Source organism: Carassius gibelio, chromosome B12 (genome assembly GCF_023724105.1).
Source record: "Carassius gibelio isolate Cgi1373 ecotype wild population from Czech Republic chromosome B12, carGib1.2-hapl.c, whole genome shotgun sequence".
NCBI lineage: Eukaryota > Metazoa > Chordata > Actinopteri > Cypriniformes > Cyprinidae > Carassius > Carassius gibelio.
The window spans coordinates 19,968,953-19,988,280 of record NC_068407.1 but is presented as its reverse complement, the minus strand read 5'-3'; the positions used below and the strand labels follow the sequence as shown (position 1 = coordinate 19,988,280).

Sequence of the window (19,328 nt, the reverse complement as noted above, 5' to 3'; positions counted from 1 at the left end):
TCCGGACTGATTCATGTCTGTGTGGTTTATATTTGGGGAAATGCTTGGCAGAGAATGCATCACAATGACTTGAAATAAAAAGATGTTGCATGATATATGAACCTCACTGAAGTGAGGATTATCAGTGATGAAGAGTAAACCTAACTGATTTACATGCACTCTTCAAACACCACGAGTGAAGAAAAGTCCTGCTGTTTGGTATTATGCTTCTCTTGACATGCGTCTAATTTTGGGAGGTGATCTGTCCAGGTGGAATTGGTGCTGGTTGTCTGTCTGGATATATCAGTGTAGACCCTGGCACGCATGCATGTGTGTTTACACTGCTACGGCACCTGGCTAGGATCACCATTAACATGGAGTAAAGTTTGACATAGAAATGTCTCATATCACTTGCCAGACCGAAACATTGCATTTAAAGGAGTAGTTCAGCTAAAATAAAAATGTGCTAACTCTCAGGCCATCCAGGATTTAGATGTGTTTGTTTCTTCATCAGATTTGGAGAAATCTAGGGAAAAGCTCTGTGTTTGTAAGAAATAAATACGTCATTAAGACCTTTTCAGCTTCAAACCCTTGCTTCGGGTTAGAATAAGAGTCCATAATTCATAACGCTTCTCTAGTGGAAAAGTCCATCCCCTGTCATCTCTCACATCAATATCCACATTAAAACATTTGTTTAAAGCTGTTTTGGCATGTAAACTGAGCTTGTTAGGTGCAGATTTCTCTCCTGATTCAGACCAGACCACTTGTTATGGATTATATATTCATTAATGATGCATTTGTTTATTACAAATATTCAGCTTTTGTCTTCTCAATACATTATCTGATGGACTGGAGGGCTCTGGATTACATGTAGTTTATACTCGTCTCATTCTGACGGCACCCATTCACTGCTGTGGATCCATTATTAAGTCAAATGAATGCAATGAAACTGTCATTCCTGAAGTGTTTCCCCAAAAATAGCTCGTTAATGTCTGTATGCAGAGCTGTACTGATAAATCATCTCATGACATTTAGGATGGAGAAAGGCATCAATTAAAGCAATCTAAATTCCTGAAGACAACAAAGCATGCCAGCGGTTTAAATAGTGAGTGGAGTTCAGGTGAAAGGATCACTGTATGTTCAAGAACTCGGCACACTGGAAATGTGTGTTATCGTTTAATATGAATATAGTGACCCAACAAAAGCAGCATTCAGAGTCGGATGGCATGAATCCAGACAGCGATCTGATGAGCTGCTCTGTCTAATCGCTTCACGCTCAATTCTGCTGCTGTTTTGCTATTTTGATTGATGTCAGAGTCACTGAAATAAAGGGCTTTAGCTCGACCGGTAGCTCTTGTTTGAACACAAGTTGTGAAGGAGAATTTTTCTCTGTAATCATAAATCTCTGGCGACGTACTAGAGAGTAAACACTCAGAAGAGAGCACAACTTAAAAATGTGCTGTCATACATCACACTAATCATAGCACAGCGCTCATACTGAACTCTTGACCTGCTTCAGTGTGTTCAGTGATCGTCTTAAATATTTATTATAATTCAACAATGTACACATACATAGAGGAAACATTTCTCAGGGCAGGTCTGTTTCTGAAAGCCATCTATTTCCACATGACCTCAGTTTGCAAGTAAACAGGAAAAGCACACAGTTAATTTATACTAAAAACAATCTGCCAGCAAAATGTAATATATATTTTTTAAATATACTATGAAAACTTAAATATAAGGAGCTCTAATAGCTCTAAAATATTTACAGCTCTTTTGCTTTAGACCATCTTTTAATATTAAATCCACAAATAAAATATTAAAGTTTCAACTGAATCTCACTTATCATGATTTTCTACGAATTTACAAATGGGGACAATATGTTTTTGTGTTTTTTTTATTACTATTGTTGTGGGTTCCATACATTAATATCCTAATTGATACAGCGGTGTTTGAGAATCAAACTTACCCTAGTTTTTTTACACCCCAAATAGCCCGGGGGTGGTAAAAGTCCACTCCCTGGTAAGAACATCACTAAACATGATTTATAATTAATTTAACATACAATGATCATTTAAATACGTTTTGGTAATGTGTAACATTTAATTAAAAAAAGCTGTCATCCCTACCAAAACATGAATATATATAAAATTATAAAATATTTTTTTCTGGCAAACTTTTGATGCCAGAAATGTACCTGGTTAAAGTTATAACTGAAGATGAAATGTGTGCTTGATGCATGAAAACAAACCTCATTGGTTCTTTCCTACAAAAACACTTATGAGTTTCTGTTTACCGTATTTAATGTGCATGAGATAAATAGAAAATGCAAAAACAAAAAATTATGAGTGCTTCTTAAGCTCTTAAGTCGTAAAAAGTATTTTTATTTCTTCAAAAATGTAATCAAGTAAAAGTACAAATAATCAGTTTACATTTTACATGAATAAACAAATACCCCAAGAATAATACTTAATTACAGTAATCCTATAAAATTACTCACCCCTGCAAATAGCAAACATCTCAAAACAGTAGGCTAGTATTATAACGAAATTATGGCTTTTCAAAAACACAATACATAAAAAATAAAACAATAAAAACAACAAATATGTAATTTTCAACATTTAAAAGTTTCACAACTGTGTGTACATACCAAATACTTTTCAAATTTGGAAATTGATCTTTTGTATTCCTAATAAGGGTTAGCATTTAGGCTCATTTTGACTACAAAGTATGTGCTTTCTGCAAATGGAATTGTGCAATTGAAGTTGATTAGTTTATTATTTTTTATATATTATTCATATCAGAGACTTCAGAATTGTGACGGCGAAAGTTTCTAGATGTTTAATAAGCCTATTTTGTGCAAAACAATCCCGCAACCTACATGTCTTGTTATACACTGCACACAAACAGAATTACTTTGTTTTAATTTGTATATAACGCGGTCACTTTTTGATAACTGATGATAATAGCGCTCTGCTCTCGTCCAGGCTTTTCATGGCAGCGCCCTCTGCTGGTGAAAATAGTCCCAATCATATGACAGCCAACTGGCCAAATTGCTCGGGATTTTCCAGTGTATTTGCGGCTTGTTTTGAACATGCTGTTAAACGGGGACATTTCTGGGGACAACTCCAATCGGGGACAGGACACCCAAAACCAGGACTGTCCCCGGAAAACGGGGATGTCTGGTCACCCTACCACAGAATCCTGAAAAATAAATGGTTTTCATAAAGATATTCAGCAGCACAACCTTTTCAACATTGATAATAATCAGAAATGTTTATTTGAGCAGCAAATCAGCATATTAAGATGACTTCTGATGGATCATGTGACAAGACTGGTGTAAGATGCTGAAAATTCAGCTTTAATCACAGTCAGGAACAAATTACATCTTAACACATATTCGCACAGAAAACAGTTATTTTCCATTGTAAAATAATTGACTATTTTAACTGTATTTTTGATCAAATAAATGCAGCCTTGGTGTGCAGAAGAGATCTCTTTCAAAAGCATCTGAAAGACATAATAAATTAGGAGACTTAAATAATGATTCCTGTTTAGTAATGACACAGAGTGAATCTCTGCTTCAATGTTTGTGTGTGTGTGTGTGTGTGTGTGTGTGTGTGTGTGTGTGGAGGTGGAGAGTGTCAGAGGGAGTCTGATGTTTTCTCTTCATGCTGGAGTTCCTCCCCCTGTGAGTGTGTGAGTGTGTGTGTGTGTGTTTAGGGCGGCTCAGGTAGCAGACGCTTCACTTCCTCTGCGTTCGTGGAAGAGACAGCAGGATGGGAGCCTGAGCCTGTGCTGAGGATGGAGAAGAAAGTGTGTGTGATCCAGACTGACTTCCACCAGTACCGGCCCATCATCATCCACAGTCAACACGTAAGACACTGCATTTTCTACTTTTTGGGTGCTTCTGTGGGTCACATGTTCACTCACACACACACAGACACAGACACAAACACACACACACACACACCCTGTGTTAGTCAGACACACCCTCACGTTCAGCAGTGTTTGCGCTCTGATGAGGGTCTGAGGTTTTAGTTGATGTATGTGTGTGAAGGATCAGTGTTTCTTTGTGAATTTTGGATTGACGGGTGTTAATGTGCAGGTAAACACAGACACACGTGTGTTCCCCAGGAATGTAAACATTTGAACAAAACCACTATCCCATCCCACAATTCAAAGGGTCTACTGTTGGGCCTCCATAGATTTCAATAATGACAAATGAGAATGATTTCAGACTGATACTGTTTTTCACATTTTATGTTTAGTTACACACACTCACACACACACACACACACACACACACACACACACACACACACACACACACACACGCACACACACACGCACACACACACAGACACACACACACACACACACACACTGTGGGGGGTAACGTTTTGAGTAATTTAGAGTTTCAAGATTCATTGATGTTTTGAAAGAAGTCTTCTGCTCACAAATGCTGCATTAAAAAAAAAAAAAAACTTTTTGTTAAAACTTAATTTACTCCTGTGATCAAAGATGAATTTTAGCATCATTCCTCCAGTCTTCAGTGTCACATGATCCTTCAGAAATCTGAATAACATGCTGATTTGTTGTTTAAGAAACATTTTAAAATAGGTTATTTACAAAGTTATACATTTACCAAAATCATATTAAAAACTCCGTTTTTATAAATTAAATATATATATACTTTAAAATATAAATTTTTGTAATATTTTACTATTACATTTTATATTTTATAAAATATAAAAATGTTTATTACATTTAGAAAATCATGTATGTGTATGCACATATCCATACATATTATAAATAAAAAATAAACTCTCTTTTTTTGTGTGTGTGCCAGTGATTTACTGTCAGAGTTGCGATAGCATCTTTCATTTTGTTTTGGTTTATATCTAGGTCAACTTCTATCCTGCCAACATGTAAGTGGAGTCGATTTACCAGCATCTGCAGCACAAATGCATTAGGAGCAGCTTTGATGTGCATGCAACATATATCATGCCATATGTGAATGCCCAGTATAAAAAATCAGATTTTGGATTGCGACATTATAATCTGCAATATACAATATAACAAGTCTATTTCAACATCAAACATATGGATTGTTGAATATCCATTACTTTTCTGAGCTAAAGCGAACACAGATCTTTTCTGCCATCGCTGCCCTTGAAAGAAATCTAATAAAAAAAAAAAAAAAAAAAAAAAAAAAAATATATATATATATATAGAGAGAGAGAGAGAGAGAGAGAGAGAAGATGATGGGTAATTCAGAGCTCGTCAGCAAACGTGTAAGAATTCTAATAGTTTTAGTGGATATATTATTTTACAGGTTGAGAATTCAACACCACTGTCTACAATTAAGCAACATATGTTGTTATAATGTTAAGTAAATATGTAACTTATTAAAATTTTATTTTGGTCAACTTGAACCATACAGAAACACGAATGTCACATGCATTCTCATATTGTAAGAATTTATCAGTGCTTTTGTGAAAGGGTGGAATTGCTACAGCTGTTAAAAAGCTTGTAGACCCAGTGTGTGTGTGTGTGTGTGTGTGTGTGTGTGTCACCTCCGTAGAGCTGGAATGCAGTGTAGGGGAACAAATTTATTTGGAAAACTGCTGTTCATGATCTGGGCCTTGAACAATTGACTATGAAAGCAGGAATGTGAAAGTCTTTTTTGCCAGAGGGGCTGTATTTAACACAGTATTTAATGCAAATAGAGGCTTATTTCAGGTATTACATCTCACAAATAATGCAATTTGTGTGTTTTGACAGTCCGGTCTGACGTATATCCCCCTCTCAAGTTGAAACATGAAAACTTCATCACACAAACAGAGTCATTCATGAAGGCCTTAAGGGATTTTACATTGTAGCTTTTTGAAGAGCACTCACACCAATCGTTTCGCTGACGTGCTTGAAAGATTAGGTTTTTAGGTCACAAATTGTAATTGTGCAAGGTTTTTGGTTTTGGAGTCACTAAATGCACTTTGATCATGCTAAAATGGTCAAATTTCTCTCATTAATAAAATATCTACACACACATCAGATTTTCTCTGGAGATAAGATGGAATTGTTTTTCTTAATGACAGACATTTTCCACAGACATTTTGGCTCGGGCTCCAGCAGAAATTCTTCCATTTATTTATATATATAAATGCATTTTTTAAGCTTTTGAGTATGTTTTGGAAAATTAGTTCACATCTGGTTCTCCATCCAGGAAACTTGAAATCTGTGCTTTGGTGGCAAAGCCAGATTTGCTTGTTGAATCTTGTAGCTAACATTAAGTTGAGAGGAATGATAGACATTACAGTAACATCTCTAATAAGGGCACACTTATGATATTCATCAGACTTTGCAGGCAATACGCTTAAGCTGAGAGGAAAAAGGTGTTGCCAAACATCTGCAATTAAATCATCTGTCTGCTTTATAGAAGTGGACACCAACTTGCACCTGCTTCGTGACATTGCATTTCTACTTCACCGGTCGGCTGTCACGTGTAAAGATGCCAGTGTGAGTCTGAATTCCCAAAAAGAAGTCCCCTGGGTTTCTGCTGTGTCTCTTTGTAATCATTTACATTTTGATGAATACCATATGATTACTTTAGCAGACTGACTCTCTTCCCTCATGTGACTGTTTAATGCAGTCCTATTAATGATTTTTCCGCTTGGCTTTTTATCTGAAACTCAGTAGATTGAAGCATTAACCTTGCAGCAGTGTGTGTGTGTGTGTGTGAGTGTGTGTTTGATCCTGGAGAGTTATTGTAGTGGAAACGTATCAGTGGAAGAAGTCGGGCTTGTTTTGAATTGGGTCAAAAGGCCCCAGAAGCAGGAGGGGCTCCAGACGGCAGGCGGACTGAAGAAACGCTCTTTCTGCGCTGCTCAGGTCCATCCACAGGCAGGGATGAGGGATCGAGAGGAGCTGAAGAAAGCCATCGAGCAGACGGATCGCCTGCTGTCCCGCGTCCGGCAGCTGGAGGGGGAAAACTCCGAGCTGTGCAGGGAGAAACATGACGTTTTCCTCCAGATGCGTGCTGTAAGTCTTTCGCCTCGCTGGCATTGATGCTGTTGACTTCATGTGCAGGAAATGTCTCTTTACCTGGAAAGGTTCATTGAATGCGCTGACACATTCACTGGGGTCCAGATGTCTGAGAGCACTTCTGTTTTGCATTTTTATGCTTGAATGCACATGCATTTAATTTTAAATAAACTTAAATATTGCTATAAAAGAAGCATGGTTAATTATACTAAAAATGATACGATTAGTGTCATATTCATTTGGGTCCAAGTCTGAGACCACTAGTGAAAAGGCTTCTCTTTCGCATTATTCCACTTTAATGCACATGCTTTTAAATATATATTTATACAAATTTGTAATATACATTTTACTTAATTGATTTTAAATAAATTGTAAAATATTTTGAATTGTTTTTAAATATTAATTGTTGAAAATATACATTATAGTACAGATTACATTAAAATGATTTTCTTAGTGAAAAATGACGTACTTTAGTGAAAATGCTTGAGCATTTTTGCACTTGAATGCTCATGCTTTTTATTTAAATTAAATGTTTAAGTATTTTATTTTTAAAAATACAAAGAATTCTAAAATATTTTAAAATAATGTTTTTTTTTATAAAACAAAAATATTATCAAATATATATTACAAATTGTATTAATAATCTCATTAGTGTGAAATATCGTGGGGTCCCAGTGTGGGAGCATTAGTGAAAATACATTTCTGCAGTTTTCAACTTTAATGCACATGCTTATCACTGTAAATAAAATCTGATTAGTGTCATTTTTCTACCTTAATGCATTTACTTTTTATTGTATTTTAAATTAAATTAAAATCAATAACTAATTAATTAAATAAATATCTTAAAATGTGTTTAAAATATTATTATTTAAAAAATATTAAATACAAATATTATTACAAACTTTATTTTACTTAAATGAAAAATGCTTTTAAATTGTAATAATTAGTAATATAAATATTATTAACTATTAACTATTATGTTATAAATTATATTATAAATGATCTTAATAGTGACCTTGAAATGCAGAATTAATCATTTGAAATAATAACAAAATCTTTTTTCATTTTTTTTAATTACAATGCATCTTTTATATTTTTCAAAATTCTAAAACGCTCTTTTCCATACTCTCAGAGGTTTGGACTCCGTCGTATATGGTTTTAGTCCTGCTGTTTCATATTAAGGTAGTTATTAGGTTACAGTACATAATGATACGCTTTCATAGACTGAGTTATTCAGCAAATGTGCAAGATCCGCCTCCCTTCTGTGAACTGATACTCTCTTGGACTGTTTTTATTTGTGGACTGAGCTCTGGCCCAACAATTCACAGAGAAATCTGAATCGGTTTTATTGTGATGGAGAGACAGGTTGGTGTAGTTGTCTGTCTTTACAGCCCACCCATCCTAACACAAGCAAGGCCTGCTGGGATGAAATACAGCTCAGTATGAGGCTCTGGGACTGTGGTGATATTGCCAGCGCTTGCATAAATGCCACGGTGCAGCAGGGCCAGGATAGAGGATTATTTGAGCTGATTGCATTAGCAGACACTCCGTCCAAGCCTCAGTTCTCTCATATTCTTCTCTTTGTTTCTGTAAATCATTGTGCTGTAGCTCACGTTTTTTTTTAAACAGTTTTAATGCAGTGACCTTTTAAGTTTGTAGCAAATCATGAATATGTTCCAGTAGCAGCTTTGCGTTTATAAGCATAAAATCAAATTAAAAAAGCAACAATTAGTCAATTATATTCTAAATTATTTGCTAACTTTGTCATCCTTTGCCAAACAACTGTATTGGCATTAAGTATGAAAGGGTATGTGTCTTCTGACTTGTCCTCACCTTTATCTGGCAATAGAAACCTCTGATTTATACACAACATCAGTTCCTGGCTCGGGTTAGACAGGATGATGAAACAGACACAGATATCTTTCATTTTTTACTGTACTTTTGGATAGGTGTAAGAAAGGATTCAGATTTTGTCTTGTACTGTGTGCAGGAAAATCAATTCAGCGCAAACTGGACACCACAGAAGAAATGCGTGTCTCGTGTCAGGTGTTTATGAATCATGCGTTTGACCCAGTGGTTATTCTGGCTGATCGCGTATATTTCCAGTGTGCTTTTTCCCTGATTCCATCCCCTGTCAGAAAATCTCTCTCCCTGCTGTAATTATAGCAGATCTAGGTTTCACACAGCTGTAATTCATCTGTCCTCCGCTGCCAGATCACAGCCACTGATCGCAGGGTATGATACAGTTGATTAATTGGGTTTTATCAGAGAATATGTTATTTAAAGCCACACTTCACATTTTTGACATCACATTGAGGGCATTCATTTGAGCACTGACTTTTTTTTTTACTTTCCGAAAACCTTTAGCACAGTAAGTTTCTTCCGACACTGGAATCTGTTGATATCACGATAACTTCCAAATCTAATGCAGATCAAAAAAAGGCATTTTGTTATTTTCAGATAGCTTCAGACGGTGTTTCTTGTCATACATTTTCAGTTTTAGTCCTATGAATCTAGAATGGCAAATTTAGGAAAAAGTCAGAATTGCAAGATATAAAATCTGAATTGCTAAAGAAAGTCAAAATTGCGAGATGCAAACTTAGAATTCAGAGGAAAAAATTTTATAATTGCGAAATGTAAACTTAGAGTCGTCAGAATTTATGAGATGTAAACTCAGAACTGCAAGAAAGAAATCAAAATTGTGAGATTTTACATTTATCAGACGCTTTTATCCAAAGCGACTTACAGTGCATTCATGCTAATATTTTTTTACCTAACGTGCTCCCTGGGAATCAAACCCACAACCTTGTGCTGCTAACACAATGCTCTACCAACTGAGCTACAGGGACATCCTAATTTATACCAATATATATTGAAAATATCAGAATTGCAAAATGTAAACTCAGAACTGTGAGAAAATTTAGAATTGCAAAAAAAAGAAGGCAAAATTGCGAGATATAAAGAAAATGTCAGTATTGCAAGAAATAAACTGCAAACATTTTTTACAAAATGTGTCTTATAAAATTGTGAGATATAAAATAAAAGTTGGTGAAAAAGTTAGAAGTGCAAGATGTAAAATCCAAGCTGCCAAACAAAGTCAAAAATGCAAGATGCAAGTTTATAATTCAGGAAAAAATTTAATAATTGCAAAATGTAAACACAGAATTGTGAAAAAATGTGAATTGTGAGATGAAACGCCAGAATCGCAAGATGTAAAAGAGATATAAAGAAAAAGTCGGAATTTCAAGCTTTAAACTCAGAACTGCGAAAATGTTACAATTGCAAGATCTGAACTCAGAATTGAAATAAAAATGTCAGAATTGTGAGATGTGAACTCAGAATTGTGAAAAAATTAATAGTTTAAAGATGTAAATTAATAGTTAAAAAAATTATTGAGAGAAAAGAAAAATCATAATCACGAACTGCCAAAAAAAATGATGTAAACTCAGAATTGCAGGAAAGATGACAAAATGTTGTGATGTAAAGAAAAGCAGAATTGTGAGATGTACACGTAGAATTATAAAGAAAGTTTGCAAAGAAAGTTTGAATTTGCATGATGTAATCTCAGAACAGTGAAAATCACAAGATGCAAACTCTGTTTAATTTGAATTAATAGTTAAGAGAACTTAGAAGAAGAAGAAGAAGAAGAAAAAGACAGAATTGCAAATTCAGAGAAAGACGTCAGAGTTATAAGTTGCAATGACCTTTTTATTCTGTGGTGGAAACAAAGTTTCAGTAGTTTCCAACTTAAAATGCTCTCAGCAAAAAGTAAAAAAAAAAGTGCTGACTGCACGCTGTTTACCATCTAATGTCTGATAATGTGAAATGAAAGCAGAACGCTGTGATGCCATACTTGTGCATGTGGAAAAGCTTTACGGTCTGGACACTGGTGCAGATCCTGAGCTCTGTCCCTGGAAGAGGACATACACCCTTCTATGACAACGCTTTATACAGCAGTAAAATGCCCATTAACAGTCATTAACTCATCACTTCTGGGCCAAGAATTGAATGAAATAATTAAGAGCAGATTCAGATATGGTAAAATCCTAATAGGTCTGCTAGAGCAAGACATAAACATCTATTTACTGATGTTTTATATTGTGCAGTTAAATGCAAAAATGTTCAAATACTCATAGATTAAAGCTAAACGTCTATAGATCAGTGCATTTCATATATCAAATGTTTTCCAGTCTCACAAGCTCATTAAACAGCAGTTTGATATCACAGCTGTACTTCTGCTCTAGTGTTTCCTATTTGTTTAGAGTAATTATGTGTTTTAGCGGGCCACATTTTATCCACACTTTCTAAATATTTACATCATTTTAGAAGTTTTTCCACACTTAATGATTTATGCTGTTATGCTTCTCTTGTTTCTAGAAACAACATGCCTTTGAAATGCAGAGGACAAAAGGTTGGATTTCATGTCGTGGATTTAGTTGACATTTTTATAAATAAAATAAAATTTGAGGTAGATTAGAATCAGTTTTATTACCATTGTGCAGACAAGAGCCTAAAACTATTCATAAGTTTGGGGTCGGTAAGATTTGGTAACGTTTATCTTCTCTTCTGCATCATTTATTTGATTAAAAATATAGTAAAATATTATTACAATTTATAGTAGCTGTGTTCTATGAGAATATGTTGTTAAATATAATTTATTGCTGTGATCAAAGTAGAATTTTTAGCATCATTAATTCAGTCATCGATTCATATAACACATCCTTGCTGAATAAAAGGAATAATTTATAATAAAAATGTTTATTTTTTTATTTTTTAATAATAAAGAAAATTCTGAAACCAAGGTGTAATAATAAAATTATTCTAAATAAATTAAATTATTAATAATAATCATACTGAATACAATTATTCATTTCATTTGGGTGTTTTTACTCGTTTGAGCTTCTCAGCAGTTGGTACAGTATAAACATGCATAAGAAAATCTATTGATATTCATTCATGTGAAAGTGGGAAGCTTAAAATGTTGCTATATTGTTGGGGTATAATTTATGGTCATATTTGAAGCAGATTGTGAAGACGTCACTGTCTGTGTCTGTGCATCATCATCATTGTGGGATGATTACCATTCAGTTTCATAAAGAGGCCATCATAATGGTCACCATTATTTAGTCTGAAACTCTGAGCGGTTGAATCTCAGCCAGTGGGCGTCAGGCCGTAAATCACTGCTGTGGTATGTGCTCGAGTACGCAATTCACCAAACACAAGCTTCATGCAGCATGTCGATTGCATGTGTTGATGTAGTCACACCTGTTGAGATGTAATCAGCGTCCGCCAGTGATGGGTCTTGGTTCACCTGTTGTAGATATAAATGTTTGAGAGTGTTTTGACTGTAAAAATGAATGGCAAACAGATTTTTACATAGATTACAATAATAGCTTTGTTCTTCTGACACTCTCAGACATTTTCCAGACTGTAGGCATGGATTGGTTTTTTAAATAAATGCACGAAACAGACCGCAAATCATCGGCTGCTCCGTGTCTCGTGCAGCACGGAGATTCAGCTTCATTCTTTTGATTAACGCCAGTGCAGTTGTGATGGATAGAGGAGGACGGGACTAAGACACTCGCCGACATCAGGCAATCATCTGTGCACCTGTTTCTCTCACGACTTCTGAAAGACGCCGTGGTGCTGTGTAGAAACACAGGAGGCGTCCAGCTGTGAGAGGAGGGCGAGAGAGATGGATGGTGTTTGTCAGGTCGTGTCTGTTGGGTGCTCGCTCTCAGATGAGCACGAGGAGCTGGACTGGGATAGTTTCACCACATCCATCCCAATCCATCAGGTACTCGATTGATAATGCACGTGCATGATGATGCCTGTGATGCTTTGAAAACAAGGACCTATTTTTGTTTGTTTATATTCAATTCATCATGTTGTTGCTTTGGTTGAATGCATCTTCCAAATGGATACATGTTAGTGTTGTAATCAGTATCCTTGCATGGTTTAAGCTCATTTTTGCTGTTGAAGAGTATGTGCATAATATCAGATTTGCAAAATAAGAAAATGTGGGTGTGTTTGCCAGTGCCATGATTCTAGGATGCTGTGGATGGTTGCCAGGACATTATTATTATTATTATTTGCTTCTGAAAGGTTTTTAATTGGCTGCTCTGCTGTTGCTAAAACATTGCTTATAGGTCAAAGTCAAAAGTGTGATATTCACCAATTGGGGCTCAGGGTCCCTTTTTACTCCGGCATAATAATATGATAAAATAGATCATATTTGGAGTTAAAAGATATTTAAGAATAGCAAGATAAGCTAGATTTTTAAATGTGCGTTCCTTGTGCTTTGTGGATGGTTATTAGTGGTTTGTAATGTTATGCAGTTGCTTGGACAATGCGTGATGGTTTCTTATTGGTCAAAAGAGTCATTTCTTGACATGATGATATGATTCATTTTTGTTGAAAAGTGTAATTTCAGAGTTCTGAAAATAGCTCGATTTTTAAATCTTCTGAAGCCAGTCCAAAAAGTTGGTTGGGGGCTGATGGTTGCCAGGATGTTGTTATTTGGTTGCAAAATGGTTCTAAGTGGTTTTTAATAGTTTGTTATGCAGTTGCTACAGTAGATGGTCTCTAATTATTCAAAGACTCGATTTTGAAATTCCCTAGACAGGGCTCAGGCTTCCTCCTTCAAACTAAGAGTGATTTATTAATTTTATTTCATCTGTTTTATCATCTGCCAAGTGGCAAACATAGCAAACGCCACTAATTACTGTTTGCAAATGGGACAGGAATTTCTAAGCATCATGTTTAATGAATGAATCAACTGACCCCATCTGAGTTATAGCGGCCCATAATGCATGTGTTTTGCATGTTTCCTACAAATGTTGAAACAGATATCCATTATGCAAGCAATCTATTTATACAGCACTATTATCACACAGTGCTTCACAGAATAAAGACAAACACTGATCAATATAAGACAAATCTAAACCTTAACACATGACCACACTGTCATGCACAGAAACATCCAAATTAGACAATGCAGAACATCATCAGAAAAGTTGATCGGCATGAGAAAAAGAGTAAAATACACTTGTATATATGACAGGCATTGATTAATAATAATGAAAATATTTAAAAACACATTTGGGATCACTCACCCACCACAACACACTCTTGGCTGGCACAATATTTAACAATCTTAACGAGATAGTTCACCCAAAATTTTACATTTGATGTTGATTTAATGAAAACATGATCTTCAAACATGATGATTCATAAAATGCAAGTCAATGGCTACCGTCACTTTGAGAGTCAAAAAACGGATATCAGGAAACGCAAAATTAAAACCCGTGGCTCCTGATGATTTTTTGAGGTATTTAATGTAACTAGATGGTTTTCTGGAACAAGCTGATCAAATGGTTAGAAAATACATAAAGGGCAATACTTTGAGGAAAATTGGTTTAGCACTTACTTTGAAACTATTTTGACTAAAAATGCTAGTAAACTTCACAAATAGTTACTAAGAAATAAAAAAATTTTGAAGTAGAAAGATTAAAATAGTATTTTCTTATAAGTCATACTCTTAAAATCTTTGTTTTATTTATAACCGCACATGTGAAAGCCGTATCCTTCGTCCACCATTGGTCAGCCAAACAGATGGCCCCGCCCCCAAACTCACACCATTGGTTGAGCCAGTGTTGTTCTGTCTTTTCCAGTTGAGCTGCTCGAACAAAAATATCGCAGTTGGTCCTGTTACATTTTAAGGTGATGTAACACAGCCGTTAATGTCTTAGCTGATAAGCAAGTGATAAAAACAGATGCTTTACTAATAAACCAAACACGAATGACTGAAATCAGAACAGAACAAGCTCATTTATGGAGAAATGTGCTCGTGGGCAAAACACATCCACTGCCAACTTTGCAAGGACCCTCATATTTGTCTGTTTTTAACCTGATGGCATGTATCAAAGAACAAGTTGCAAAAGCCGAGCTTTTTATGTCCTGTCAGGACTAGTTTGTTAAATGATCTGCTTCGTCGAGGGGAAGATCACTTTGTCCTTCTCATGTTTTGAAGCTTCTGATCACAGGAGGGTTGTGAAGAGCTTTTGAGTCTCTTTTGTTGCTCTTGTCTTGTCGTCTTCCTCTGAAGTGCGTCCCCCGAGGCTGACATGCAGCAGGAGACTCATCCGTGTCCTCTGTCTGTCTCGTCCTCCCCGGAGCAGGATCAGGAGAGCCTCCATCAGGCCGAGCAGCGCTGCGTTCAGCTGGAGGCGCAGGTGGCCGGACTGGAGGAGCGTCTGGAGCAGGAGGAGGGTGCCGCCGCTCAGCTGTCCTCCCAGCGTCACCGGCTCGAGGCCGAGTGCTGCAGTCTGCGCCGAGACCTCGAGGAGCTGGAGAACACCCTGACTTCAGTGGAGAAGGACAAGCAGGTAGGACTGGCTTGACACGCTCTTGACCCGTTACAGTGGAGGGACTGCAGCCAGTTCTGTTCTTACGAGGTTTTTCCACATCGTTGTAAATCATGCATCATTAGTAGTCTGGGGAATATCATCTGAAACGGTTTTGGAATATTTCATGCTGCATGATTTAGAGCAGAGGAGAGGACCTACAGACCCTCTAGATGTAGACTTTATTTTTGATGTTAAATTCAGATAGTAAGGATCATGTAGGGTCACTGGTAAATACTGTATATGCATTTGTAAACATTCTGGTAAACCTGGTAAAATGATGCAAAATTTAAATAATTTATTTGTTGTCTAACAGTAAAAAAAAAATAGGGGGACAACTTTATTTCTCATAATTGCAGCTTTATTTCTCGTAACTTTGTGATTTATGTTTCAGAGAGGGACTTCAACTTTTTCTTATTTTATAATTGTGACATTATTTCTCGTAGGAATTTTTCATTACTGCAACTTTATTTATGATAATTGTGACTTTTTATTTCTCATGTTGGCATTTTATTGACACTAAATTTGTCATGATTGCAACTTTTTCTCGTAATTGCTTTATTATTATCATGGATTGCCAATGTATTTATAGTATATACATCTTTACTTCTAATAACTGTGACTGTTTCTAATAATTTCCACTTTACTTCTCCCATAATTGTGACTTTATTTCTAGTTCTTGTAACGTTATTTCCTGTTATTGCGACTTTAGTTCTTAGAAATGCAACTCTGTTTCTTTATTTCAAGTTATTTTTCATAATTGCAACTTTATTGCCAGTAATTGCGATTTCACTCTTGTGTAATTGCAACTATTTTTTTACTGTTGCAACATTGTCTCATAATTATGATTTATTTCTCATAGTTGAAACTTTGTTTATCGCAGTTGTAAATATTTGTGACTATATTTCAAATTGATTTCTGCTGTTTTTTTTTTTTTTTTTTTTGTAACGGCGACTTCAGCTTTACTTTCACTTTATCTAACAATATACATTTGAAATTTGCTGATAGTTGTTCTGGCTGTTGTCAGAATCTTTGGCAAGCGTTTGGGTGACACACTATCCATGAAAAATGATTAAAATCCTGCAGCTAACGTTGACACACACAAGAACGGGCCTGTACAGCTTGTTTGCTCTTTTACACTTCAAGTGGAAATGGTTTGGAGTCTATTTGTTGCCACAGAAAACCTGTGAGTGACTTCATGTGTGACATCAAGTCTTAGAAGCATTACATTCAGCTTTCAAAACAAAACTGTAAAATATATACTGTATATAAAATATATAGTCAGTTCCGTAGGCGTTGTGTCCCGATGGCAATAATTGTTACTTTAACTGCACTGCATAAAGCTGCGCTGACTTCTAATTCGAGCTAGGTGTGCTGCCTTTCAATTACAGCACGCAGTACATAATTATTCCAATTATAATTTTGTCTCATCTCTTAACAATTTACAGTATGTGCAGATGTGTGGGGTTATTTGTCTGCTCATAGCTCTAGTTTATGTCTGAGTTCAGAGGAACAATAACAGCTGTGGTATCAGGATAAAAGTATTTGAGGAGCCTCTCTACACTTCTGGTCTAGATCTGCTTCTCAAAGCTTTACAGACACACGCACACACACACAAACATGCACACACACACACACACACGCACACACACACACACACACGCGCGCGCACACACACACAGACACACGTGTGCTCTATTAGTCCCTCATGTCATTGTTGAAACAAATTGCATCTGCCACACACAAAGTCAGTATAAGTTTCTTTTTCTAACAAAATTACTGCTCTTCTTTTTGCAACTTTACTTTTCCAATTTGGATTTTATTTATTGTAAGTTAAAAAAAAAATTTTTCTCATGATTGTAATTTTGCTCTGTAATTGTGACTAAATCTCGCAATTGCAACTTTATTTTTCATAATAGTGACTATTACTTAAAAGATTACTTCAATCTAAAATGAAAATTAGCCAGTGCTTTACTTGCACTCGATTCAGAAAAATTTAAGACAAATTTTGGAGTTATATCAAAAATTGTCTTGTCTTTTCCCAGCTCTATCATTGCAGTCTGCAGGTGTTACAGCTGAACAGTTCAAGAGTCATAATAAATGTGCTTCACACGGCTCTGGGGGGTGAATAAAGGTCCCCTGTAGCAAATCCATGCGTTTTTGTAAGAAAAATATTCATATTTCAAACGTAATAAACACAATCCTTTCACTTCCATTATGTGTCATACACTGAAGCCGAAATTAGAAACACAAACTGAGGATTTGTAAAGAAACATTTCGAGGGATTTCAATATAAACCAAGAGGAGACTGGTTTACCTTTGCTAAAGGTAACTTTGCTTACTTTGCTCATGTAATTAAACTCATGAGACTAGCATATCTCAGATATACACACGCTGCACAGATACGACATCATCCGCCGGAACTGCTTCCTCGTATGACACATAACGGAAGTGAGAGAAAAGTGTTTATTACGTTTGAAATATGGATATTTCTCTTACAAAAATGCATGGATTCACTACAGGGGGCCTTTATACACCCTCCGGAGCCGTGTGAGACATGTTTATTGTGAATGCATGCACTTTATTTGACATCTTCTGGACTGTTCAGCTGTAACACCTGCAGACTGCGATGATAGAGCTTGGAATAGCCCGGTCAATAATTAATATAACTCCGCCTGGATTCGTTTGGAAGAAGAAAGTCATATTTAAGTACCTAGGATGTCTGGAGTGTGAGTAAAACAGTCTAATTTGAAATTTTGAGGGAACTAACGGTTAAATTTTCTTCTCATAATAACACCTTTATTTCTTGTTATTGTGACTTTTCTCATATTGGAACTTTATTTCTTGTAATTATGACACATTTATTTTGATTGCAACTTTATTTCTTATAGTTGACTTTATTTACCCATATCATGACTTTATTTCTTGTCATGCATTTCTTTTTATCATAATTTTGACTTTATTTCTCATATTGGGACTTTGTTTCTTGTAATTGCTACAATGCCTTGTAATTGTGACTATTCTTTGTGATTGCAACTTTTTGACCTTTTCTTGAAATTATGTTTTTTTCTTGTAAATGCAACTCAATTTCTAGTAATTCAGCTTTTAATTCTTGTAACTGCAACTTTATTTCCCTTGATTTTGAATATTTCTCATAACTGCAACTTTATTTTTCATAATTGCAACTTGTAATTGACTTTTTTTTTTTATCGTAATTGCAACTTTATTTCTCACATTTGAGACTTTGCCGTAATCTGAAATATATATTTTTTAGAATTGCAAATGTTTATCTTACAAAAGTTCCTAAACCGGATGCTCCTGAACTCTCTCTAGTCCTCAGACTCTGCAGTGAGGAAGCTCTCTGAAGATCTCACCCAGAAGAACGAGCTGGTTCACAAACTGCAGAAAGAAAAGGAGCACCTGGTGGAGTTGAGCCAGGTGAGGGCTGCTGAAATGACCTAGAATCACATTCTCTGCCTGTATTTATGTTCCACGATCCATCACTCAGAACAGCAGCCTTAGACATACGCAGGACAGTTTTGACCAGAGTTTTTTTTAAGGATGCTGCAGTGTAAAGGTCAGTCATGAGGCGAGGTAACACAGCCTGCTCTTTTAAATGGGACAGACCCATCTGGAAGACAAGTTGGAGGTCGTTAACAGGTTAGCGTTCATCCCTCCGGCACAACAGGCCATTTCCGACTTTAATCTGGAAAATAACTTAAAGGGTTCAGGTCACAATCTGTGATTGTTTCTTAAATAATGAAAAATACTTTCTGTGAAATGGTTTATAATGAGTTGCAGCAGTGAACTGCTTGGAAATCTTGATTACCAATCAAAACATGGTGTTTTACTCTAACAGAGCACTGTAATTGATATGTTTTTTTGCATGTCATAAAA

The 19,328-nt window shown here is 35.8% G+C and overlaps 1 protein-coding gene across 1 annotated transcript in view; it reads left to right on the top strand.

The window, feature by feature from the left end:
- The first annotated feature begins 3,285 nt into the window (after positions 1-3,285).
- LOC127969325 (myosin-16) overlaps positions 3,286-19,328 on the top strand; it is a 48,343-nt gene continuing 32,300 nt past the window's right edge. Inside the window, exons 1-5 of the mRNA XM_052571198.1 lie at positions 3,286-3,318; positions 3,703-3,855; positions 6,874-7,023; positions 15,207-15,413; positions 18,765-18,869. Of these exons, the coding sequence (XP_052427158.1) occupies positions 3,286-3,318; positions 3,703-3,855; positions 6,874-7,023; positions 15,207-15,413; positions 18,765-18,869 (648 nt within the window). The remainder of the gene's footprint in view (positions 3,319-3,702; positions 3,856-6,873; positions 7,024-15,206; positions 15,414-18,764; positions 18,870-19,328) is intronic.